The following is a 25,637-nucleotide window of genomic DNA, read 5'->3' as shown; positions in this document are numbered from 1 at the left end:
GAAGCCTAGTTATCTAAACCTGATTCCTGCTCGCTACAAAGCTCGCTTTGTAGCCAAAGGCTATTCTCAAAAACCTGAAATCGACTATAAAGAAACTTTTTCTCCTGTAGTGAAGCATGACTCTCTTAGAGTAGTCATATCTTTGGTTGCAGCATTCGATTTGGAGATGCTTCAATTGGACGTAACAACCGCATTTCTTCATGGAGAGCTGGCCGAAGAAATTTATATTGAACAGCCAGAAGGTTTTGTTGAACCTGGCCAAGAATCATCCGGGTGTTGTCTGAAGAAATGTTTATACGGACTGAAGCAATCTCCTCGTATCTGGAACCAGAAATTTAATTCTTTCCTGGTGAAATATGGTTTGCAATCCTCTACAGCTGACCCTTGTGTTTACGTTGGTCATAGATCAGAACCAGATGACCTAACAATTATCGCCGTATGGGTCGATGATGGTTTGGTATGCAGCCGGACTAAAGAAAGAAATGATCTGATTATAAACTATCTTACCAGCCATTTTTTAATGACATCAGGACCAGTGGACCGTTTTATCGGCCTGGAAATTTCTCGAGTTTGTGCTGAGAAGAAACTTTTTGTTTGTCAAAGTTTGTATGTAGCAAAAATTCTTGAAACTTTTAATATGGAAAATTGTGTTCCTAAAACGGTTCTCATCTCACTGTAAAAGATTCTCCAGTCACTGTCACTGCACAATATTCCATGTCCTCCACTCCTTATCGCCAAGCCTTTGGTAGTCTTATGTATGCAATGATTATGACCCGCCCTGATATGGCATTTAGTGTTGGACAAGTTTCTAGATTCAGTGTTAATCCAGGACCTGCACATTGGGAAGCTGTTAAATGAATTTTGTCGTATTTAGCTGGAACCCCACGGCATGGTCTGTGTTTTACCGGAACAGATCTTACTAATCAATTTTCGGGTTATTCTGATTCTGACTACGCTGGATGTCCAGGCACAAGAAGATCAACAACTGGTACGTTGTTCATACTTAATGGAGGTCCTATTTCCTGGAAAAGCCGAATTCAAAAACCCGTGGCCTGTTCTTCGACAGAGGCCGAATACTATGCAGCTGGTGACGCAACTAGAGAAGTAGTATGGTTAAGACTGTTACTTGAGACTTTAAATTCCCGTCAAATTGAACCATCGCCTTTATTCTGCGATAACCAAAGCGCTATACGTCTTGTCCATAATCCAGAATTTCATGACAGAACCAAACCCATTGCTGGGAAATTTCATTACATTCGTCAAGTATTTTTCGAGGGAAAAATTGCTATGTTCTTCATCCCAACAACTAGTAATTTAGCCGATATCTTTACAAAAGCTTTACCCTCTGTTGCATTCACTGCATTCCGGACGGCTAAAGCCGTCGTTGCAGTTCCTTCATCTAACAATTAAGTTTATTTCAATATCACGTTATGATTAAGGGAAAGTGTTGAATTGTAATAATAAAGTGTGGATGCTGTTTATCTTACACCCTTTTGTTTTCGTCTGTTTACCCTTTTTTTTCGTCTGTTACTGATAGTGCAAGCTTTTTGAGAAAACAAAACACAAAGAAAACGTTGGTCTGGTGTCAAGTGTGTGTTTTGCTTGTACGTTGTAATTCAGTATTGAAGATCAAGAGTGTCTGAAATATTCTATCGAATTCTGCTAGTGAATTTTGTGTTGTCTACGTGTAAGTATAAAGATACTCATTGCAATAAATGAATGAAAAACTGATTCCTCGTTTATATTTTAACACCTACCACCTGCCCCTACTAATGTTTTGAAGTTATTTAAATGTTCGAGTTCTGGTTCATGTTCCAAAAGATGTTCTTGTAGAAAAAATGGCTTGGAATGTACCTTAGCTTGTAAAAATTGTAAAGGTTTAACTTGTACCAATTCAGATAAATGTAATAAAAATGATAAATCGTTGCAAAATACAGAAAAAAATTTAAAAAAAAGTATAATTCTGTTATTCTTACGCAAAGAAGTACTCTAGAGTACATTACAAATACATAAAGTGGTGTCTAAAAACATATATTACTGTTTTGAAACAAATAAAATGAATTCGTAATTTAGCAGCAACATAAATCGTCTGCTAGATGGCAGAAAAACATATTTTCAATGAAACGTCGTCTACTTTTAAGCTTTTTGTCATATATATGTAATTTTTCTGACACCACCACCATCTTCCCCGCCGCTTTGACTGGGAAATTTTTTTATCGTAGTATGTACTCATTTTTCCCTATTTTTCTATATACAGTAGGTGCCAAAAGTATCCGAACACTTCGCGTTTTCGGACCATTTTAGCATGGGTTCAAATGACGGAGCGCGCTTAGCGCGATTGAGAAAATAGGGTTAAAAAATCCACTAAAGTCAATGAAAATAATTTTGTGACCTTATAATAGATAAAGGTATCTAAACAAATTTTTTTTTTATTTTTATGACTTGTAGCCGCAAGCCAGCATATCAGTGCACAAGTATCCGAACAAGAGTTTTTCCGCCGTGCTTCCTTATGGCACTACGTGTCTTCTTTATTATTTTTTAAAATATACCAAATATAATACTATCAAAGGCTAACTAGGCTTTTTATGTGTAAAAATACGTAACCTACTCATTCCGGCCACTTGCTATGCTTAAACTTAAATCCCTTTTTGGTAATTAATTTTTCCGTGGCAGGCTATGTGTCATTTTCTGATTTTTTCCTGTCAGAAAAATAGTTACACATTCGGCAACTAGGGGCGCGGGTATGTGCCATTCTTTGTGAGATTTCGCGCATTTAGAGACAAAGGCTACCTAAATTTGCATGGTTTTCAAGTAGAAAAACAACGCGCCACTAGTTGTGTGGTTCATCTAGTGTCGTGACTAGACGAACCTTGTAACCACGTGAATGTTAAACCGAGAAATCGTGTCTATGTGTCAGGAATAATAGACCGAGTGAATTCTGACATTGATCTTTCTTTTAATTAATGGCCTGAATTCTTAACAATATTAAGTTGTTAAATTGACCGCCAGAAAGCGTGGGCGTGCACTAAATGTAAAAATTATTCCCGGAAAAATCTATTGCCCCTCAACTTTTGAGGGGTAATAGCCAAAATGTCTATTGCCCCTCAACTTTTGAGGGGTAATAGCCAAGATGTCTATTGCCCCTCAACTTTTGAGGGGTAATAGCAAAAATGTCTATCGTCCCTCAACTTTTGAGGGACGTTTCAGCTACTGCACCTCAACTCTAGATGGCACTAGTCACGGGGAAGGGTGGACCTATGTAACTTTTTTTTTTTTTTCACCGCGATCACCTTCAGTATCTCTGTTTATTGCTTTTTCCATTACCCTTGTTTTCTGTACAATGAGATTTGAAATAAAATAACAGAAAGAAAAGACGACCTTTTTGAATTTCAATGGCCTTGAAAATGTTCATCAACGATGAAGTGAGTCAACACGAACCCTCGCATCCGCACGGCGGTGGCCTTTAATGAGGCGGAAGTGGTGATGAGGGCCTAACACACCTTGTTTACCTTCCGCTTGTTATACAATCTCAAGGGATTGCAAGCAAAGAGAGGGACGGAAGGAAGGAAACGGGAGGTGGGAGAAACAACAGTCAATCCATGTCAGTTCGCCAGCGAAGACTGTCCATCCTAAGTTCTCTCAACAAGAATAAGTTATTTGATGGTGTAGAGGAGATAGTTTTTTTCGTGAAAAAGGTAGAAAAGACCGCCTGGGGTAGTCAAGGTCAAAAAGGGGAGACAGGGTAAAGGGATGAGTGAAAATGGCCGCCGAAGCCAATATTTTACATCAAAATAGGGAGATTTCAAACAATTAAATCGGCACCAAGGAGAATTTAACCCTAGTGGAAAAAATAGAGCATATACTATGATATGTCCTCTTTTTTTTAGTGCAAAAATTACAAATAAATCTCAGAAGCGAATCTGTTCAGGTTTACTTTTTAAAAAGAGCGTGAAAAACTGAAAAAGACGTACTTATTCAAAAATCAATAGAGAAATAAAAACTAGTCTTAAATAAATAAAAATGAAAACGCGGAAAAAATCCTAAGTTACGGCAAAAGGAAAAAATCTGATTTTCATTTTACTGTAACTTTTTCCCTAATTGCGCAAAAAAAAATCCTTTGGCCAATAAATTTTTAACATATTTATTGATTCACTTACCAAATTTGAACGAAATCCGAGTTTTGGTCGCGCATCGGATTTGTCAAATCCGCGCGGATTAACCCATTCATTACTAACGACTTCTGTCGTTAACACATATAATCTTCTTTCACATCAAAGACCACATTGAAACCCTGCTGGATCATTTTTGGAACATTGGCGGAATCAATGTTTAGAAGTAAAGAACTCATTAATTTAAAATGAATCCATCTAACCAATAAATAATTACCTTTTCAGAATGATGTGATCGTTCCGACAGTTGTGACAGCTCCAACTGGATTACATCGAACGAAGCAGGCCGTCCATCCAAACACTGATAAGGACCAGTTTAATGAAGCGATGACCTTCTTTAAGAAACTCATTGACACAATGAGCGTTTTGCCAAAGCCTAACTTCATTCAAAAAATGAATTTCTTCCAAGAGATTCATTCTTTGATCAAAAATGATAAGCCCCTGCAGATAATGAGGACAAATGATGCTTCCGCTGAGAGCCTTCCTTCGAGTTCCAAAGTGTTATTAAATCCTGGATCTACAGCTGTTGAGGCACCACCTTCTTTGGCAATAGAGGGTGCATCTGCTGACGAAGAACAAACTTTGCTGTGTTCTACAGAGAAAAAGGTAACAGAAATTAATAAATCAAACCAAATACTTACATCACACTGTTGTTGCATTTAGGATTTACCTCATTCTTGGACATCCCTCCACCTTCCGGCAGCTCCGAAAACAAGAGGTCGTCCGAGGAAAAATGCTGGGTATTTTTCATCATACCACACTCATAAGAAACGACCTCGAGTTGATCAGGAAATCACGGAACTCCAAAATATGATACTTGACGAAGAGGCCGAGATATTGCAAACCGAAGAGATGTTCATAGAAGATGAGTTTGTTGAAGAATCAGTATTGCACACTGAAGCGTCTTCTTCCATAGCATCATCACATGATGTAGTTGTTCTACCTAACGAGGTTACTAAATTTAAAATTATTGTAATTTATCTTCATGGTAGTAATTTGCTTTTTTGGGGTACCACCGAAAGGGCTTATCCTTAACTGCGTGCCGTCCAACGCGGGACAGAAGCGCTCAACCAATGCTATTCCTTGATAAGGTAGAGCCGCTAACGAAGACCAACCAACTGTCCTCAAGATACATCAACAGAGCTATGGAAATTTTGAAAACCCAGTATCCGGATATCGGTGGACTGTTTTGTTGCACTCTTGGCGGTACGCTCGAATATCCGCAGGCAACTGGTCGTCAGTGAATGCAAATTGTGCATGATGCATCCCAACAGTGGGTGTTGGTGGCAAACGGTTTCTTCCAAGAGAACCATGTCCTGGTATACGACAGCATGGCCGGAAGCAATTGGCGGTCGAAGCATATCCTAAGCTGTATGTCATCCCTTTTAAAAACACCTGAAAAAGAGATTACATACATCGTTAAAGCGTGCCAGCGGCAAGGAAACGGTTTCGACTGTGGTGTGTTCGCGATTGCCTTTGCAACAAGTTTGGCGAACGGCCAAGATCCATCAGGGTCCATCCGTGCCAACCAGTGTTTTGTATTTGGACAATAAAATAAAATACTTATCAAATAAAATACAGAAAAATACGTATTTTAATACGTATTTGTATTTGACATTTGAACGTATTCTCATAGCTGTATTTTATTTGGCATTTGATACTAAATATGATTAAAATACCAAATACATTCGAAAATACTTTTTGAATTTTAATTTTTAAAAGAATGGTCAAGTTTGATAGGAATATAGGGCTGTTTAACACGGTGTATTACAGTGCGGCAACCCTGTAAATCTTTCAATGCTCATTGGCTGGTTTCGGCTGGTTCAATTTTTGTTTGTTGAAGCAGACGAAACTAGCCAATGAGCATTGAAACTTTGAAAGTTGGTTCACAGATTTTACCGTGTCAAACAGCCCTATAGGATTAATTTGTGGAATATTTCAGGAGTCGCGTGGATTGTCTGCTATGTGCTACGCTACAAGAGAGCAAACAAGTGTTTATACTATTTGGGAAATGGGAAGGTTAGGTAAAAGGTATTGAACTATTGATGTATAACCTTAATTTGATAAATTATAATTATAATTTGATTTGACAGTCAAACAGTCCAATCTCCGTCCATTCTCATTGGAATTTCATTTTCAAAGATTGGATCAGTGGAAAGTGGATATTCTTGCATACTGCATAGTGGTGCGTTGGACTTTCACAAGTCAGACTCATGCATAGCTCGACTTAGTTAAACAAAGGTATTTCTCATGATTATATTGTTCAATCCCAGCAATAGGTAAATAAGAAATCTTTTAAATGTAACTTAGAAGCAGGCAAGCAGAAAAATTTCAAGTATAGAGAATGTCACCACCCTCTGCAGCCAGGGGAAAATCAGTATGTGGTGGCCAGACTGGAAGACCAAGAGGAAGACCACCAAAAGCTTTAGCTGGGCAGAAAACTGTTCCATCCAACTGTCGATGAAGAATTAGGTATGGAAATGATATTCAGATCTATTGAATGACATTTCATCAAATTTAAACAAATTTTTTCCCTGTATCAAACTTGACAGGACATGTACATGAAGAAATGATGTTGGAGGAGGCACAATATAAAAATTTTGAGTATTTGGTATTTTATTTGGTATTTGTATTTTATTTTATTTGGTATTTGACCAATTAATGAAAAAAATGTATTTGGAATACCATGTATTTTAAGATACATGTATTTTATTTGATCAAATACATAACTTTTGTCAAATACAAAACACTGGCGCCAACTCCACAAATCGGTGGCGCGATGAAACCTCCGATTTTATTCAAATTTGCACAGTAGACCAAGAACTACTATGCAATCACAACCCCCAAAGGATTTTTAAAAATATGTAGCCGTTAAAAAGTTACGGTGTTTTTAGTTTTGATTTTTGACACTTTCCCGTGGGCCTCTTTTGAATACATTTTTTTTAAATTTTCATTCTGTCTCGTCCCCTTATTCATTAAACATATAACATTATAACAATTCGATAGAGAATTTGATTTTCTTTCGAATGCTTGTTTAATTTTTAAAATTTATTCATAAATAGAGGAGTTATGTGAAAAAAAGTGTTCAAATGTTTGCCCACTTTAAAAATTAATTGTAATTAAAGCTGCTAACCGATTTTTATAATTTTTTTGTTAAATAACAAAGCGTTTTTAGAACTGTTAGCTGTATTTTTTTTTAAGTGTTTTTTGTTGTTGTCCTGTAATAATTCTTCAAACGCAAACCGTTTTCCGGCTTTTCGCCGGTTTCCCCCACATCTTGCCCTTGAAAGGGGTGGAGCCTAGTTCTATTCGGGTTTGACCCGGTTCCATTTGCGGCTGTTGCCGAAAACCTGTTGTAACAGAATTATAACTATTTTCCTCGGTGAACTAACAAAAAAGAGATAAATCTAATATATGAGCTTTATTTATATTTGTTTACTAAATATTATGGAATAAGAGAAAAATAATTATTTAAGGTATTTATCAGTTTATTTCACAAATAACATTTGGTGGCTGTGTTTTTTATACAAAAAGAGAATGAGAAAAGGAGGCTGAAAGGTAAATTTATTTCTTAAGAATCTTGCATCTTTTTCGTAAACAGTTCGGATACTTGTTCGTACTCAGTAGGAGATAATTTAAATGTTCTTCCACTTCGTGAAGTCTTTTCGAGGGAATCAATTTTTCTTAAAACATCGACACAGGGAATCCAAGCCTGGTCTTTAGAATTAGTTGTTGATTTGAATCCACGTATAGATGCACTTTCTCCCGGAGGTTGATAAAACTGCAAGAGACATTCTTGCTGTTCTTCTTTTTTTTCCAAGACAATGGCCAAATACCACCTGCCATCTTCAGAATACAAACATGCAACATGTTTTCCAACTGAAATGCTTTTAAAATCAACATTTGTAATTAGATCAAGTATTGGAAGAATTTGAAAAGTTTTAAAGTTTTCATTTTCTGAAATATCATAAGCATCCATGTGGGTCAGTCCACGCCAACTCATTTTTTTCCGTCGCAAAAAAAATTTGATTTGGCTGATTTTTTGTCTGTGTGTTCTCTATTATATTGCAATACACCTTGCAAAAGGAAATTTTTTTTTGCTTTACAGGAGATGAATTAAAAAAATCTAAAGTTTCTGCGCTTTTCACTGATTTTTTGCGCGTTTTTACCATAAATTCCATTTTTGGCCCGGTAAATTTCATTAAAAAAAAACAGAAAGGGCGACAAGAAAGAAAAAAATTTTTCCTTTTTTTTTGTTTGGGTACAATTTTGATAAATTTTTGTCGCCAGGGCGTAATTTCCATTGAAAGAATTTATTTTTAAATGCTCGCAGACAAAATCTTTTTGTTCGGACGACATTCATTTTTGGCAGAGCTATTTATATGATTGTAATGAATTACCACACAAAAATTGAAGCTTTACCCGTTATCGGTTACTTAGTTATATATTTTTTTAAATGGTGTATATTCCCCCATGCTGTCACCGCGCGCGCTCCGGCGCGCTCGCTCCCCTTCGATCAGAAAAGGCGCAACGGCGGCGCAACGGCATATGATCCCTTTTGAAGGCGGCGGATGAGAGAGTTAACAAGCTTGTCAATTCCACAATTCGTATGCTTGTTTAAGGTTAATGATATTTCCAAACAAGTATTTGGTTTTTACTTGGAAAAAAGAACAGTTCCATTTCATAAGTCCAAGAAATCGGTAGTTCATGACAGTTCTCCGCAAAGTTTAGTTGTGTATTTGATTCAGTTTCAAATTTTGCAAAATGGATATCTCTTTAGACAAGTGCTGTGTTGGTGTAATTTTAAATTCCGATTGTTTTAAACAGGTGTACACTACTAGTTTGGATTTAATTGTTTTACTCGATTTGCCTACTGACGCACAGCGTGTTATTAAGTTTAGAGTTAGCAGTGACAGTGTAAAAACAATCTGCGCTCATCATTTTTCAATGTACTATGAATACTACGAAACGCTCCATTTTGCGAAAAATTGTTGTGACCCATTTAACATTCACAAGCGCGTTATTCGTGGCTTTAAGAAAATAGATCTTGAATTAAGTGACCGAGTGTTTTCAGCCGACAATAATTTAAGGTTAATTCCTGGCAAAACATTATGTCCACGTTGCTTAACAAAAATAACTGTGCTTTCTCGTGAGCCACAAACACCGCGGCACAACGATGTTGAAGCGATTGAGAACGACAACGAAATTGTGAGTCCGTTCGTTCTTGAAAAAATAATAACACCTCGCCGCGTGATTGACGCTCTTTGTAGTGCTGCGGTCATCACACCTATCGTTGATCTCGATAAAAGTAATGCTGAAAGACGTTCTCGAATTTGTGCTAGTGCGCTAGAAAATTTAAAACGTAACATTCTCAGCAGTGAAAATGACTCGTCAATAGAACTGAAATCAAGTGACTATTCTGAGTTGATGAAAGCTGTCAAACAAAAAATCAAATCAACTGAGAAACGAGGTCAAAAATTATCACTCTTAACTCTTGCTCCCGCAAGTTGGACACATCGACAAACTAGTGATTATTTTGATGTGAGTGAATATGCCGCTGCTCAGGCAAGTGAATTAAAGACTCAATCTGGAATTTTAGCGTGCCCAGCTGCTAAAACAGCGTCTTGTCGGATGCCAAATGATGACAAACAGCGCATCATCGATTTTTACACATCAGATGAATACAGTCGACAGCTCCCTGGCATGAAAAATGTGAAAAGTGTGAAACAACCAAATGGCAAAAAACTTAAAATACAAAAACGTTTGCTTCTAGTCAACGTAGATGAACTACATTCTGATTACAAAAAGAAGTATAAAAACATCGACGGAATAAAAACATTCGGCCTTTCCGCATTTGCTGACCTCAGACCGAAACATGTCATTACTGTTGGGTCCAGTGGTTCGCATTCAGTGTGTGTTTGTATATACCATCAGAATGTAAAACTCATGTTATCCGCTATTGGACTTGGAGAAGAGCGCCATTTATTAATGGAAAAAGTTGTTTGCTCGGTCTACAACAAAACGTGTATGGTGACTCGCTGCCCAAGTTGCCCTAAATCGGAAGCGCTGGAATCATTCTTAAAAGATTTAATCGGGGATGAAAATGAAACCATATCGTACAAACAATGAACACACACCGATGGCAATAAATTGGAAAATATTCTGTGTGATAGTGACGATTTCATAGAAAGGGTCGTCTCTGTAGTCCAAAAACTAACCACTCATCACTTGATCGCTCGGAACCAAAGTGCATTTTTCGTTCAGAGCAAGGAAAGAATTGATCACGAATCTTGTGTGTTAGTCAGTGATTTCTCCGAAAACTACTCTTTTATCATTCAAGATTCAGTGCAAGGGTACTACTGGGCCAATGACCAAGCAACAATTCTTCCTTTTATGGCCTATATGAAAAGACATGATGGGAGTGTCTTTAATGTGAGCATAGCCATAATCAGCGACCATCTAACTCACGACACCATATCTGTGCACGCCTACCTAAATCCAGTGCTGACATATCTGAAGGCCTTAAATCCGTCGCTTAAAAGTGTTAAATACTTCACAGACGGCTCCGGTGCACAATATAAAAATAAAAAAAATTTCGCGAATTTGTGTGCTCACTTTGAGGACTTCCAGCTGGATGCTGAGTGGCACTTTTTCGCTACGTGCCATGGAAAAAGTGCGTGCGACGGAATTGGCGGAACTGTGAAAAGACTAGCCAGACTTGCCAGCCTTCAAAGAGGCGTGAACGACCAAATTACAACGCCAAAGCAGCTGTTTGATTGGGCAACGGCAAATTTAGAAATTAAATGTTTTTATGTCACATCAACCGAAGTGAAAGCAAATGAGGCATTAATCAATGAAAGAATGCAGAATGCAATTGCAGTTAGCGGTACACGAAAGTTTCATTGTTTCGTGCCAATTAATTTGTTTCAAGTCAAGGCATCAGTGCTATCCGGTGATGGTGCGGACTTCAAGACGTTCAACATTTTGCCAAACCCCACCTCTGAAGTATTTGATTTTTTCTCATGCGCTGTCAATGACTACATAGCATGCATAAACCCAGATGATATGTACTGGTACGTTACCCAAATTATTAGTCTTGAAGCCAGTAAGAAGGAATTTTATGTTACTCTTTTATCTCCTGGTGGAGAATCCGGTTTGATTCAGGGATATAAGCCAACAAAAACCAAAAAAAATATACCCTTGTCACACGTATTGTTAAAAATAAAAACTCTGAAACCAACAACTGTAAAAAATAGAATGTTTAAGCTTCAAAAGGATGAGCATGATTATATTTCCGAAAAATATACTTGCCAATTGTCAAATTTGGAATAATAAAAACTTGTTCATATTATTTTTATTACTTAGTTAAGCGTAACGATCTTTTATATGGGTATTTGTTGAAAAGTACTATTAAATAATCTCGATTTCTAAAACTCAGCCGCTAAAAAAAAGGATCGTATATATGCCGTTGCGCCCTTCTGATCGAAGGGGAGCGAGCGCGCCGGAGCGCGCGCGGTGACAGCATGGGGGAATATACACCATTTTAAAAAATATATAACTAAGTAACCGATAACGGGTAAAGCTTCAATTTTTGTGTGGTAATTCAATACAATCATATGAATAACTCGGCCAAAAATGAATGTCGTCCGAACAAAAAGATTTTGTCTGCGAGCATTTAAAAATAAATTCTTTCAATCGAAATTACGCCCTGGCGACAAAAATTTATCAAAATTGTACTGAAACCAAAAAAAAGGAAAAATTTTTTTCTTTCTTATCGTTCTTTTCATTTTTTTTTTTTTATGAAATTTACCGGGCAAAAAATGGAATTTATGGTAAAAACGCGCAAAAAATCAGTGAAAAGCGCGGAAACTTTAGATTTTTTTAATTCATCTCCTGTTAAGCAAAAAAAAAATTCCTTTTGCAAGGTGTATTGCAATATCATGGAGAACACACAGAAAAAAAAATCAGCCCAATCAAATTTTTTTTGCGACGGAAAAAAATGAGTTGGCGTGGACTGACCCATGTGATATTTGCTAGTCAGACTAGGGACAAACCGATGAAACGCTTGAGTCCCAGGTAAAGTTCGCGCATCACATAGGCTTCCTTCCAAACGCTTCTGATTTTCGTTGACATCTTCTGATGAGACATGAGACATAAAACATTTTCAGATTTTCAATTTGTTGCGCAGCCCACTGAAATAAAGCAAATGGTGTTTGGATATCTCCACCTTGCAAGCTGTGTCGATACGCCAACCGTTTTATCGTGCCCCCAATTCCGTCACATGGCCCCTTGCCGTGCGAGGTAGCAAAGAAATTCCATTCAGCGTACTTGATGTTGAAATCCTCCTCGTGACGTAAAAGGTTTACGAAATTTTTACAGTTCTTATACTGCCCGCTGCACCATCTGAGAAATATTTCATGGTATCAAGTGAAGGTGAAATAATCTTGATGTGTTGCAAAACGGGTTTCAAAAATGCATTTACGGAAAGAGCATCGTGATTTAAACAATCACTGAAGACGCACATGGAATGAGGCACATTTTTTCCGTTGATGTTGAGATAAGCCAAAAATGGATGTAGAGTAGCTTGACGAGGTGCATTGAAAAACATTGCTTGTGTTGCGTCTTGCACAATCATAGAGTAATTCTGGGAATAATCTCCCTGTAATAAACACTCATTTGGTTTCAATGTTTCTTTCAAATCACGACAATATTTCCCTTGTTGTTTGGCCACAAAATGATGTCTTGTAAGATCACTAATCATATACACTAATTTCCTTAAGAAATCGTCCGTTGGAAGCTCTGAGACTGCTAACGCAGTTCGATCAGTACTTTCCCACGGTTGAAATTTTATAGTTTCCCTTTCATTTGTAAAAGATCGCAAATGGTCAAGCAGGACGGAATTTGGGGGACAAGAAGCACACCTTGACATCATGCAATCATGATTGCCGATATCGCAAACTAATTTATCCATAAACAAATGCGCGATCGGTATGTTTTTGCACAGACAGTCGATCATGATTTTCACATTTTGGTGTTTTTCACAGACACAAACAGAGTGGGTTCCAGCGGAACCAACTTCGATGACGTGCTGCGGCCGTAACTGAAAAAATGTTGTCCGGCCACAAGGCTTCATAAGCAAAGTTGTTATTGCATAGTCTTTATAGTGGGAATACAGCTCGTCGATGTTCATCAGCAAAAGTCGTTTTTGATTCGAACCTCGGATCATTCGCATCACCGGCTAACCGGCTAACCATTACACCACCGTTAACATGCGTGGCAAAGGGAAAACATGGGGCCGTATGGTGTGGCTCAGGTAAACCCCCCCTTCACTGTCCCCTCTCCCATGGGTACGCGCAATCCCCCCCGCCCGACCCCCCTTCTGGCCGGCTTGGGCAGCGCGTCAGTTCCGTAAAACTTGAAACTTTGTACGCGTTTTACGGACACTCCCGCTCATTTGCACACCCTAAACTCTATATTAAAAATGATCAGCGTAAAAAGATCTACAACCCTGTATTAATCGTTTTTGGATTAGAGAAAACTTGTCTTGCTAGGGAAGAGCCCTGTCTTTAGTAACATATTTATCACTGAAACACAACGCGTCTCTTAGCTTTAATCCCACTGAACACTCTTTTATGTTGTTTCTGTTGAGGGAAAACAAACATGTAAAAGTAAACTGGCCACCAGGTAGCACTGACTTATGTAGGCTAACTAGAAGTATCTTAGGATACTGTTTAGCTACCTACTCTCTCTCTCATCTCTTGTCACTTGTGTTAGTAACGACGTAAATCTATTCTCTCGTCACGTCACTGCCAAATACTAGTGTCATATTTTCTACATTATCTGGTATCTGTCCTTATCTTTGTTCGTGTGTTTCCTGGTAATTATAACTGTTTACTATATTCACACAACTCAATCTATGATTTGTATCATAAGTTGAATGATGTTATATCCTGTATTAATATACAGAAGCCTCGTATTCACTATCCTTGTATCATTATTTAATAGGTTATGGGCCCAGTACCTTATACCAGTTATTGATTACATACAAGATGAATTCAATGCGAGATGTCAATCACATTGCCAAATTTAATGGCCAGAATTTTCCTCTGTGGAAACTTGGATTTTGGATTCTTCTCCAACAACACGAGTTGGTTAAAGTTGTAACTGGTGAAGAACGAGTTCCTACTGAGGTATATAGTAACATTTATTTTACATAAATGATCCAGTAGAAGTTTTTATATACCTCATATTAATTCATAGATACGTAATGAAGGACAAGTCACTAATGCTGCTGCTATAGCAAGTTGGCACACCAAAGACACACTCGCTCGTGGTTATCTCATCTCAACTATTGAAAGTCAACAACAGAGATCTCTTATCAACTGCACCACAGCTCATGAGATGTGGGTACGTCTGTCGGCACAATAGCTTAGAAATGCTGTTGACAATCGGTATGTACTTCAAACCAGATTCTTTGAGTACCGTTTCAAGCCAGACAACGACATCATGGCGCATATAACTGAAATAGAAACCATGGCCACACAACTTACTGATACTGGAGCAGAAATCGACGCCATCTCTATCATGACGAAGATCATATGTACTCTGCCACCCAGCTACAGAAGTTTTGTTACAGCGTGGGATAGTGTCCCATTTCCAGACAGGACCATGGCATTACTAACATCCCGTCTACTAAAAGAGGAAGAGATGGCGAAAAGATGGAACACTGGAAAACCTGACTCTCAGGACGCAGCTTTCTTCGCCCACCAAAACCCGTCTTATTCACAAGCTTCCAACTTCAACTCGTGTGGTCGCGATCGTTTCAGACGTGGTGGTCGTTCTAACTACAGGCAACAACCGTACAGATTTTGCAAATATCGACGCTGCAACATTGCTGGACACACCATAGAAGTTTGTCGAAAAAGAATTCGAGATGAAGAAGATGCAAGGAGAGAAAAGAACAACGCAAGTGCTGCCCAAGCTGCATCAACTCAAGAAAAAGAAGCTGCTGATAACCCTGAACAACATCTTAATGATGACGCTTATTTTTCGTCTTCATGTTACATTGGGTGAAGCAATTCAGACTGGTTCGCAGACTCAAGTGCCACGCAGCACATGAGTGATCAACGTTCCTTTTTCTGCACCTTCAAACCAGTTCTATCTGATTCTTGGACTGTAAGTGGAATCGGATCTACTCGTCTATTCGTACGTAAATACGGAAATATTAAAATCGTCGTTTCAGTAGGTACCATCAAACGTATAGTCACCATTGAAAGTGTCCTTTATGTACCCAATCTTGGCACCCATTTAATTTCGATTGCTGCCGTTACTGCTGTTGGTCTGTCCGTACATTTCATTGAAACCAAAGTCACCTTTAAAAAGAACAAAGCAGTTGTCATGATAGGCGAGAGGATTGGAAAAACGCTTTATCATTTGTCTATCCTTCCAAAACTATCAGAGATGCAACAACAGACAGACACAGCATTCCTTTCAGTACCGCCACCTACACCAATCGACGTGTGGCACCAAAGGTTGGCGCATGTAAGCTACAAGACCATCTTAAAGATGTCATCTAAACAACTGGTAGAGGGTCTTCAACTTCCGGCCAACACCAGCACACCCAAACAACCATGCCTAGGATGCGTTTCCGGAAAAATGCAGCGTTCCCCTTTTCCAATTGGGCGTGAAAGAGCTAACAAGGTTGGTCAACTCATTCACTCCGACGTGTGCGGTCCTATGCACGTATCAACACCAGGCAGAGCAAAGTTCTTTGCACTCTTCACTGATGACTACAGTGGATGGCGAGCAGTTTATTTCCTGAAGCAGAAGTCAGAAGTAGCTGAGTCCTTCAAGAATTTTGTCAATACTCTTCGAAGTGAAACTGGACATACCGTGCATACACTCAGAGCAGACAATGGCGGTGAATTTGTGAATCAATCCTTAAAAACTTGGCTTTCTGATAGAGCCATAAGGATCGAAACATCTGCACCCTATTCACCTGAACAGAATGGAGTCTCCGAAAGAGCTAATCGGACAATCATGGAAGGCGCAAGATCCCTAATCTATGCTAAACACCTACCACTGGAACTTTGGGGAGAAGCCATTGCCTGCACAGTATACTCTCTCAACCGCGTCTGCAACAGTACATCCCCACTCACACCGTATGAAAATTGGTACGGTAAGAAGCCTGATATTTCTCATCTTCGGATTTTTGGTTCGACTGCCTTCATACATGTTCCAAAAGCTGAAAGACGCAAGCTGGAATCGAAAAGTTTCAAATGCTATTTCGTTGGATATTCACTCACACAAAAAGCATACCGCTTTTGGGATCCAGTCGGTAGAAAAATTAAAATAAGTCGAGATGTAATTTTTGATGAGAATTGTAACGTTTTTTCTAATTTTTCACCACAAATAGACAATCTCTGCGAATTGTATCCTAAACCGACAAATCCTGCTACAACACCACAACAGCAAATAATCAACACCGTCGACGTAATGCCTCTAGTTGCAGGGGAGATGGATATTCAACCAGAATCATCACCTGAATGTTCAGAACAGCCAGAGACCACATCATTCCATCCAGAAGATGATCCAGCCATGAAGGAAGATCTTCCACCTGACAATCCAGCAACCACACATGGACAGGACCTTCTTCCTAGTTCAACACCATCAATTCGTCATTCGCCCTACCCATTACGAGTGCGTGTACCAACACGTCAGTGGAGTTCGCTTCTTTCAACTGATGTCCAAACAAGAGAAGTATATGAACCGACATCCTATTCTGATGCAATGGAGTGTGCGGATGCATATTTATGGAAAATAGCCATCCAGGAAGAATATGACTCACTCATATCTAACAAAACTTGGCACCTCTCATCACTTCCAACCAATCGTACGTCCATCAAGTTTCGTTGGATTTTAAGTAAAACCAGGTACCCAAGACTCTCCCCCGTGATATAAAGCAAGATTGGTTGCAAAGAGTTTCTCACAACGACCCGGGATTGATTTTGAAGAGACTTTTTCACCCGTAGTTAAACATGATGTTGGAGATATTGTCAAACCGTGGTGGTTGCGTAACCCTACCCAACTGTTTAGCACCACCTTCTCTGTTCTCATCCCTTTAAGTGCTGTCAATGTCTGATGTGTATGACTGTCTGGTGCTCTACTTGATGATAGTGATTTGTACTGACAGGTATGTTGTCTCAATAAAAGAAAGTTATTTGCATTCAAAAATAGTTGATAACACCTTACTCCAACAGGTTATGGGCCCAGAACACGTTATTTTGTTTCATTAAATGTTATACTGATCTTGTTTCAACTATGTCTGTGCCAATGTCAAAAGATATCAGCCATATTGTCAAATTTGATGGAAGCAACTTTCAACAATGGAAGTTTGGCTGCAGATTATTACTAGAGTCACTCAATTCACTTGACGTTGTAGATGGAGTAGAGAAGTTACCTGCTGCAGTAAGTTACAGTCCAAAGTTTACGAGTAAATATTCTTCTTACTCATGCACTCTCAAACAGGATACCAATCAAAAGTTGATTGATGCTTGGAAAGCCAAAGATGTGAATGCTCTTCATTACCTATTTGCTACAATAGAGAGACAGCATCAGAATACCCTTTATGGATGCCAGTCAGCTAACGATATGTGGGTCAGGTTGACCACACAACATGCACAGAACGCTGCTGAGAACAAGCATCTTTTGATGCAACAGTTCTTTGAGTACAAATACCACCCAGAGCACAGTGTCATGTCTCATATATCTGCCATTGAGTTACTTGCTTCTCAACTTAAAGACCTCAACGAGCCTGTAACTGAAGCTCAAGTAATGACCAAGATACTAGTTACGTTACCACCTAGCTATCGACATTTCCTGTCTGTTTGGGACAACGTGCCGATCAAAAACAGAAATATCCAGACACTCACTCAGAGGCTACTCAAAGAAGAGAACGTGACAAAGATCTACAATAACGGCCAGGCAGACGCTGCAGATTCAGCGTTCTTTACGAACAATTTTCCTTCTCAACAAGGCAATCGATTCACTCGTGGAGGGCACAACAACCGTCGCAGCCGAGGAAGATCTGGTAGATCAACAGGTTTAACATCCAGACATCCGTACATCAGAAAGTGTAATTACTGCGGTGACACTACTCATCTCTATGCCACTTGTCGGAACAGACTGAGAAACGAGCGAAAAGGAGATACTGGAGCTGTAGGAGAAACATCAAACTTAGCCAATGATGACAACAAGAACCACGATGACCACAGCTTTCATTCTTCCACCCAACAGACTATCCGTAACGACTCCATCTGGTACGCCGACTCAGGCGCCACACGCCACATGACAGACCAGAGAAGCATCCTGTGGGACTTCAAGCCTGATAGCTCGACACCAAGATACGTCACAGGTATTGGCGGCACACAACTCTTAACAGCTGGACAAGGTGATATCAGAGCTGCAACAACAATAGATGGTGCTGAAGTTCCGTTGATTATCAAAGACGTACTTTTCGTTCCAAAACTTGGAACAAATCTGTTTTCTATTGGAGCATCGACCAACGAAGGAGTAAAAGTAGTGTTTACAAACAACGAAGCCAGGTTCTATCGCAACGGTAATCTAGAACTTATTGGAAGGCGAAAAGACAACACACTCTATCAACTGGACATCACAGCCAAAGTTGTCAATGAAGACTCTGCTCTTTCAGCCAACCTGATTCTCCCCTTGTCAACATGGCACGAACGACTTGCTCATGTGTCAAACAACAGTATTCTAAAAATGGCAAATCAAAAGCTTGTTGTAGGTTTAAACTTATCCTCTAACCATTCAGATTCAAAAGTCCCGTGTATTGGATGCACTCTAGGAAAAATGCATCGGTCTCCTTTTCCTCAAGGAAGAACAAGAGGTACTCACATTGGATCATTAGTTCACTCAGACGTCTGTGGACCAATAACTCCCTCAACTCCAGCTGGATCACGCTATTTTGTCACGTTCAAAGACGACTACAGCAACTGGACCACCGTCCATTTTCTGAAAACAAAAGACGAAGTTCCAAACCTCTTCCGTGCTTATACAGTCTTTCTCAAGAACTCAACAGGAGGATCGGTCAAAACACTACGCAGCGACAACGGAGGCGAGTACATCAGCAAAGATTTTTCCAAGTGGCTTCTGAATTCAGGTATTCGTCATGAAACGAGTGCACCACACACTCCTGCCCAAAATGGAGTCGCGGAGAGAGCAAATCGAACCATTTTAGAAGCAGCTCGCAGTCTCATCTACACAAGGTCTATCCCACTAAAACTATGGGCAGAAGCGGTAGCCTACTCCGTATATCCACTTAATAGAGTCCTGTCCAAGTCAGCAAGCGTAACACCGTTTGAGATGTGGTTCCACAAGAAACCAGATATCTCTTATTTTCGAATCTATGGAGCACGGACTTTTGTTCATACACCAGATGCCAACCGTAAAAAGCTGGACCCAAAGAGCCTAGAAGGTATATTTGTCGGCTACTGTGATGCGTCAAAAGCATTTAGAGTTTGGATCCATGAGAAACAAAAGGTAGTCATCAGTCGAGATGTTTTAATTGATGAGAAAAATGTCTTTAAAGGTCCGTCTAATGAAGAAAATCATATCCTGATTTTCCGGATTCCAACTTTTCAGAAGAAGTGGCAGATGACAGCTCAACCCCTGACAGAGAAACATCACACACCACTACTGAACCAGGAACTGAGCTGTTGACCCAAGATCCACAGTCAGCCGAAATCAACATTGAAAATAATACAGTAGATGAACAAATTCCCGAAGGTGAACAAGGCATTGAACAGACGGAAGAAAACTTAACAGTTGTCACACCAAGGAGGTCTAGTCGACAACCAATCTACACAGAAAAATTCAAAGACTGGATACGTGATCTAGGGCTGCTGTCGTGTAACAACCAGCCACATGAACCACTTAGTTACAATGAAGCAGTGACATCAGATGAAGCTCATCTCTGGAGACCAGCTATTGAAGACGAATACACCTCGCCAATGAAAAACGAAACATGGCTGCTAACACCTCTTCCACCCGGAAGAACGGCCATTAAGGCAAAATGGATTTTCAAGGTAAAACCGGGCCACAAAGATGATCCACCTCGCTACAAAGCTCGGCTAGTAGCAAAAGGCTACACTCAAAGCCATGGATTAGACTATCAAGACACCTATGCACCGGTAGTGAAACACAGCTCTCTTCGCACCATTCTTTCTCTTGTCGCAGCCATGGATCTTGAAATCACACAACTAGACATCAAAACGGCCTTCCTCTATGGCGAACTAGAAGAAGAACTCTACTTAGAACAACCCGAAGGTTTTATCACAGCCGGACGAGAAAAAGAAGTTTGTCGCCTCAAGAAATCGCTCTATGGATTGAAACAGGCTCCCCGAGCCTGGAACACAAAGTTTAATGAGTTTTTACTAAAATTTGGTCTCACTCGCTGTGACTCGGATAGCTGCGTCTGTTACCGTCGTCAAGAGGAGGGTGAATAACAATTGTGTGTATTTTTGTTGACGACGGCCTTATATGTACCAACACAGAATCCGCCTCTATCCTCAGCTACCTTAACACACATTTTGATATTCGTACCTTACCAGCAGATCGCTTTGTCGGGCTAGACATTTTCAGAGATCGACCAAACTGAAAACTCTATGTTTCTCAAGTAGACTTTGTCAACAAAATCCTTAAAAAGTTTAATCTTAATCTGTGTCTTCCAAAGTCAATCCCAGCTGATCCTAATGCTCGGTTAACAGCCTCAATGTCACCAAACTCCTCACCTGATTCAATCAACCCTCATTCAACTCGTTACAGGGAAGCAATCGGCTGCCTCATGTACGTCATGACAATGACACGACCTGACATTGCCTTCGCTGTAGGGCAAGCGTCCCAGTTTTGTCAAAATCTTGGTGATGGACACTGGAACGGTGTAAAGAGGATCTTTGCCTACCTAGCTGGATCTACCCACCTTGGCCTTTGTTTTGATGGACAGCAGAGTAACAATCTAATAGGATTCACTGACTCAGACTTTGCAGGGAACATGGATAACCGCCGGTCAACCAGTGGCTTCGTTTTCCTGTTTAATGGAGCCCCAGTATCATGGAGCAGCAAACTTCAACAATGCGTCTCCCTTTCAACAACCGAAGCCGAATTCGTGGCAGCCAGCGAAACGTCAAAAGAAGCTATTTGGCTGCAGCAACTTCTGAAAGAAGTAAAAGGCGATGACATCGGTCCAGTTCCTATACTCTGTGATAACCAAGGAGCCATCCGACTAATCAAGAATCCAGAGTTCCACCAACGCACCAAGCATATAGCGGTCAAGTATCACTTCGTTCGACACCAACAGCTCAACGGCAACATCGAGGTGTCATATGTCTCAACGGAAAACCAGTTGGCTGATATTCTGACAAAACCAGTTCCAGGACCTCGGTTCATTCTCCTGCGTGAACAGATTGGAATAAAATCACTTCCTCAAACCCACACAGTTTGAGAGGAGGTGTTGGAGATATTGTCAAACCGTGGTGGTTGCGTAACCCTACCCAACTGTTTAGCACCACCTTCTCTGTTCTCATCCCTTTAAGTGCTGTCAATGTCTGATGTGTATGACTGTCTGGTGCTCTACTTGATGATAGTGATTTGTACTGACAGGTATGTTGTCTCAATAAAAGAAAGTTATTTGCATTCAAACATAGTTGATAACACCTTACTCCAACACATGACACTCTTCGAGTAATCCTATCTCTTGTTGCCACTCTTGATCTAGACATGTCGTAACTAGATATAAAGACTGCTTTCCTGTACGGCGAAATAGAAGAAGAAATTTATCTCGAGCAACCCGAAGGATATATCCAAGCCGGAAAAGAAAATTCCGTATGCCGCCTCCAGAAATGTTTGTATGGCCTCAAACAAGCTTCACGAGTCTGGAACCGTCATTTTGATAGTTTCCTCAAACGTTTTGGCCTCCAATCAAGTGACGCCGATCCGTGCCTTTATTTCCGTCGAAACAACAAAGAAGTTCTTTTCGTCCTAATCTGGGTTGATGATGGATTGGTTATCAGTGTTGACGGGAATCTGGTAAAACAAGTAATTGAATATTTGAAGAAATATTTTGAAATGCGGTGCACCCCTGCTAATCATTTTGTTGGCATCTCCATTACAAGAAACAGAAGAGACAAAATTCTTTACTTATCCCAACCAGATTACATTAAGAAAATTCTAAAGAAATTCCACATAATAGACTGTCATCCTAAAAACCTTCCAGCTGAACCCGGATGTCGTCTTATTCAAAATGTTGGTGAAGACCCCCTAGACAATGTGCCATATAGAGAGGCAATTGGAAGCCTGCTATACTTGACAATTATATCTAGGCCGGACATCGCATTTGCAGTTGGTCAAGCGGCACAGTTCTCTGAAAAACCCCAGAAACATCATTGGATTGCAGTTCGAAGAATTTTTTCATACCTTAAAGGGACGCAAGACTATGGCATACGCTTTGGCATCAATCACGATCGTCTTAAAAGATACTCAGATTCAGATTTCGCCGGTGACTTAAATTCCCGAAGATCAACCACGGCTTTCATCTTCATCCTAAATGGTGGGCCAGTAGCATGGACCAGTCGCAGACAACCATGTGTTACATTGTCCTCAACAGAATCGGAATTTGTGGCTGCGTGTGAAGCCGCCAAAGAGGCAATCTGGTTAAAACGCTTGATGAAGGATGTCATACCGGAATGGGATGAAACTATTCCTCTAATGTGCGACAATCAATCTACTATCCAGCTCATCAGAAATCCTGTATTCCATCAACGGACCAAACACATTGATGTCAAATATTACTTTGTTCGCGAGAGACAAGAAGCTGGGGACATTGACGTCTCGTATATCTCAACAAATGATCAACTAGCAGATCCTCTAACAAAAATTCTTCCTAATCCACGATTTTCTATCCTACGGGAGTTAATGGGAATTTTACCTGTCCCATTAGAGCACAATTAATTTTCTTCTCTAATTCTTTAGATTAAAACTTACATCTGTTCGAAGGATACTCAGACTGCCCTACATCCCATTAGATGAAATAATGAGAAGAAACCTTGCAACAATAATTTACTTAATTTTATTTTTGTCACTGATTTCTTTTTCATCTTCATACATGTTTGAGAGGGAGTGTTGAGGGAAAACAAACATGTAAAAGTAAACTGGCCACCAGGTGGTACCAACCACCAGGTAGCACTGACTTATGTAGGCTAACTAGAAGTATCTTAGGATACTGTTTAGCTACCTCCTCTCTCTCTCATCTCTTGTCACTTGTGTTAGTAACGACGTAAATCTATTCTCTCGTCACGTCACTGCCAAATACAAGTGTCATATTTTCTACATTATCTGGTATCTGTCCTTATCTTTGTTCGTGTGTTTCCTGGTAATTATAACTGTTTACTATATTCACACAACTCAATCTATGATTTGTATCATAAGTTGAATGATGTTATATCCTGTATTAATATACAGAAACCTCGTATTCACTATCCTTGTATCATTATTTAATAGTTTCTTACGGCAGCCATTATTTGCTATAATAGTTCTCGTAAGCAGCTAACTGATCGGCACAAAAAATTTAAAGCAACTGAAACTTTAAAGTGATCTGATATAAAACAGAAGGGTTTTGATCTTTCCGAGAAACGATTACCTGAAAGTTTCCAACCATGTCCTTGGTTGTAATTAATTAGTCCATAAAATAATGTTTCTTTGTTTAAATAATATTTTTTTCTTATTCCATAATATTTAGTAAACCAATATAAATAAAGCTCATATATTAGATTTATTTCTTTTGTGTTAGTACACCGAGGAAAATAGTTATAATTCTGTTACAACAGATTTTCGGCAACAGCCGCAAATGGAACCGGGCCAAACCCGAAGAGAACTAGGCTCCACCCCTTTCAAGGGCAAGATGTGGGGGAAACCGGCGAAAAGCAGGAAAACGGTTTGCGTTTGAAGAATTATTACAGGACAACAACAAAAAACACTTAAAAAAAATACAACTAACAGTTCTAAAAACGCTTTGTTATTTAACAAAAAAATTATAAAAATCGGTTAGCAGCTTTAATTACAATTAATTTTTAAAGTGGGCAAAAATTTGAACACTTTTTTTCACATAACTCCTCTATTTATGAATAAATTTTAAAAATTAAACAAGCATTCGAAAGAGAATCAAATTCTCTATCGAATTGTTATAATGTTATATGTTTAATGAATAAGGGGACGAGACAGAATAAAAATTTTAAAAAAAATGTATTCAAAAGAGGCCCACGGGAAAGTGTCAAAAATCAAAACTAAAAACACCGTAACTTTTTAACGGCTACATATTTTTAAAAATCCTTTAGGGGCTGTGATTGCATAGTAGTTCTTGACCTACTGTGCAAATTTGAATAAAATCGGAGGTTTCATCGCGCCACCGATTTGTGGAGTTGGCGCGGATTGACCCATCAACCCTACTCTACTCTCCAGATTTGCTTCGCACTCACCTCAATGAATGCATAGCGAAAGGTTATCTTTCTCCGTTTCCTTCAACTATCTGTCGCATTAAGAGAGCTCGAAAAGAGTCAGTTCTTTCCGAGTCGGTCTTTTGCCAATGTCGTAGAACATCGTACATGTTACCAGCAAAAGGATGGACCATGGTGGAATGTGAAATTTGCAAGGAATGGTTTCATTCGATGTGTGTTGACAATTTCCCTGAAAATGAGAATGAAACATGGTTATGTAAGTCTTGTAAATGATAAATGTAATATCTTTGTAAACTTTTGTTGGAATGAGAAGATGTAGCTGCATACTCAGAGCAATGCTTGCACATTGTACAAAAAGTATTTGCCAATACCTTTCTTACTGTTTAAACTTCTCGTCACACTTGTTCTATGTTAGTCAAAGTCAAACACCTGTAGGGGAGAACGGGGTCAACTTGGACACGGGTCATATTGGACAAAGACCCTAAGTGCTACATGTTATGAAAAAAAAAATTTTTTTTTTAATTTTTGTATAGACTGCAATGTTTAACGTTCTAGAAAAAATATTGATTAAAACCGAATCATTATTGTTCTTGTTATCGCAGAATTAAAAAAATGGCCCTGTTTGATGTAATATTCTTCCCTATTACTGTAAGCATTTTTAAAGTGAAAAACACTACAAATGAATAAAATAATGATATGTGAAATAGCCAATTCATTTCTTTAATGATTGATAAAAAACTTAAATTTTAATGCCTTTCCAGTGTTAAGTTCAGAGTTGAAACTAGCTCACCGAAACGTGAGCTTAGCTCAAGCTCTCCGCTCACGGCCTAAAAGTGAGCGGAGCTCAAGCTCAAGCTCACACAAAAAAAGTTGAGCTTCGCTCAAGCTCACGTTCGCTCAAGCTCATTTCCAAGTTCATTTTATTAATAGATTACCTTTG

General features: G+C 39.3%; 1 protein-coding gene and 2 long non-coding RNA genes across 5 annotated transcripts; all 3 read left to right on the top strand.

Moving 5' to 3' along the window:
* The first annotated feature begins 5,863 nt into the window (after positions 1–5,863).
* On the top strand, positions 5,864–7,410 carry LOC116936116. Of its 2 annotated transcripts, none has more exons than XR_006646404.1 (4): positions 5,864–6,200; positions 6,263–6,410; positions 6,480–6,641; positions 6,722–7,410. It is a non-coding gene; the product is annotated as an uncharacterized LOC116936116 (long non-coding RNA). The 2 variants fall into 2 exon arrangements; XR_006646402.1 differs by having other exon boundaries at positions 5,874–6,188; positions 6,722–7,138.
* A 1,523-nt stretch (positions 7,411–8,933) lies between these two features.
* LOC123469389 lies at positions 8,934–10,298 on the top strand. The gene has a single exon (XM_045168273.1). The coding sequence runs from the start codon at positions 8,934–8,936 to the stop codon at positions 10,296–10,298; it is 1,365 nt and encodes a 454-aa protein (XP_045024208.1).
* A 10,757-nt stretch (positions 10,299–21,055) lies between these two features.
* On the top strand, positions 21,056–25,229 carry LOC123471598. Of its 2 annotated transcripts, none has more exons than XR_006646406.1 (4): positions 21,056–21,848; positions 21,964–23,616; positions 24,071–24,177; positions 24,578–25,229. It is a non-coding gene; the product is annotated as an uncharacterized LOC123471598 (long non-coding RNA). The 2 variants fall into 2 exon arrangements; XR_006646407.1 differs by having other exon boundaries at positions 24,071–24,286.
* The last annotated feature ends 408 nt before the right edge of the window (positions 25,230–25,637 follow it).

The sequence above is a fragment of the Daphnia magna genome, linkage group LG1 (genome assembly GCF_020631705.1).
Source record: "Daphnia magna isolate NIES linkage group LG1, ASM2063170v1.1, whole genome shotgun sequence".
Lineage (NCBI taxonomy): Eukaryota > Metazoa > Arthropoda > Branchiopoda > Diplostraca > Daphniidae > Daphnia > Daphnia magna.
Note: the sequence above shows the minus strand (reverse complement) of the source record. Positions and strands in the feature narration are given on the sequence as shown.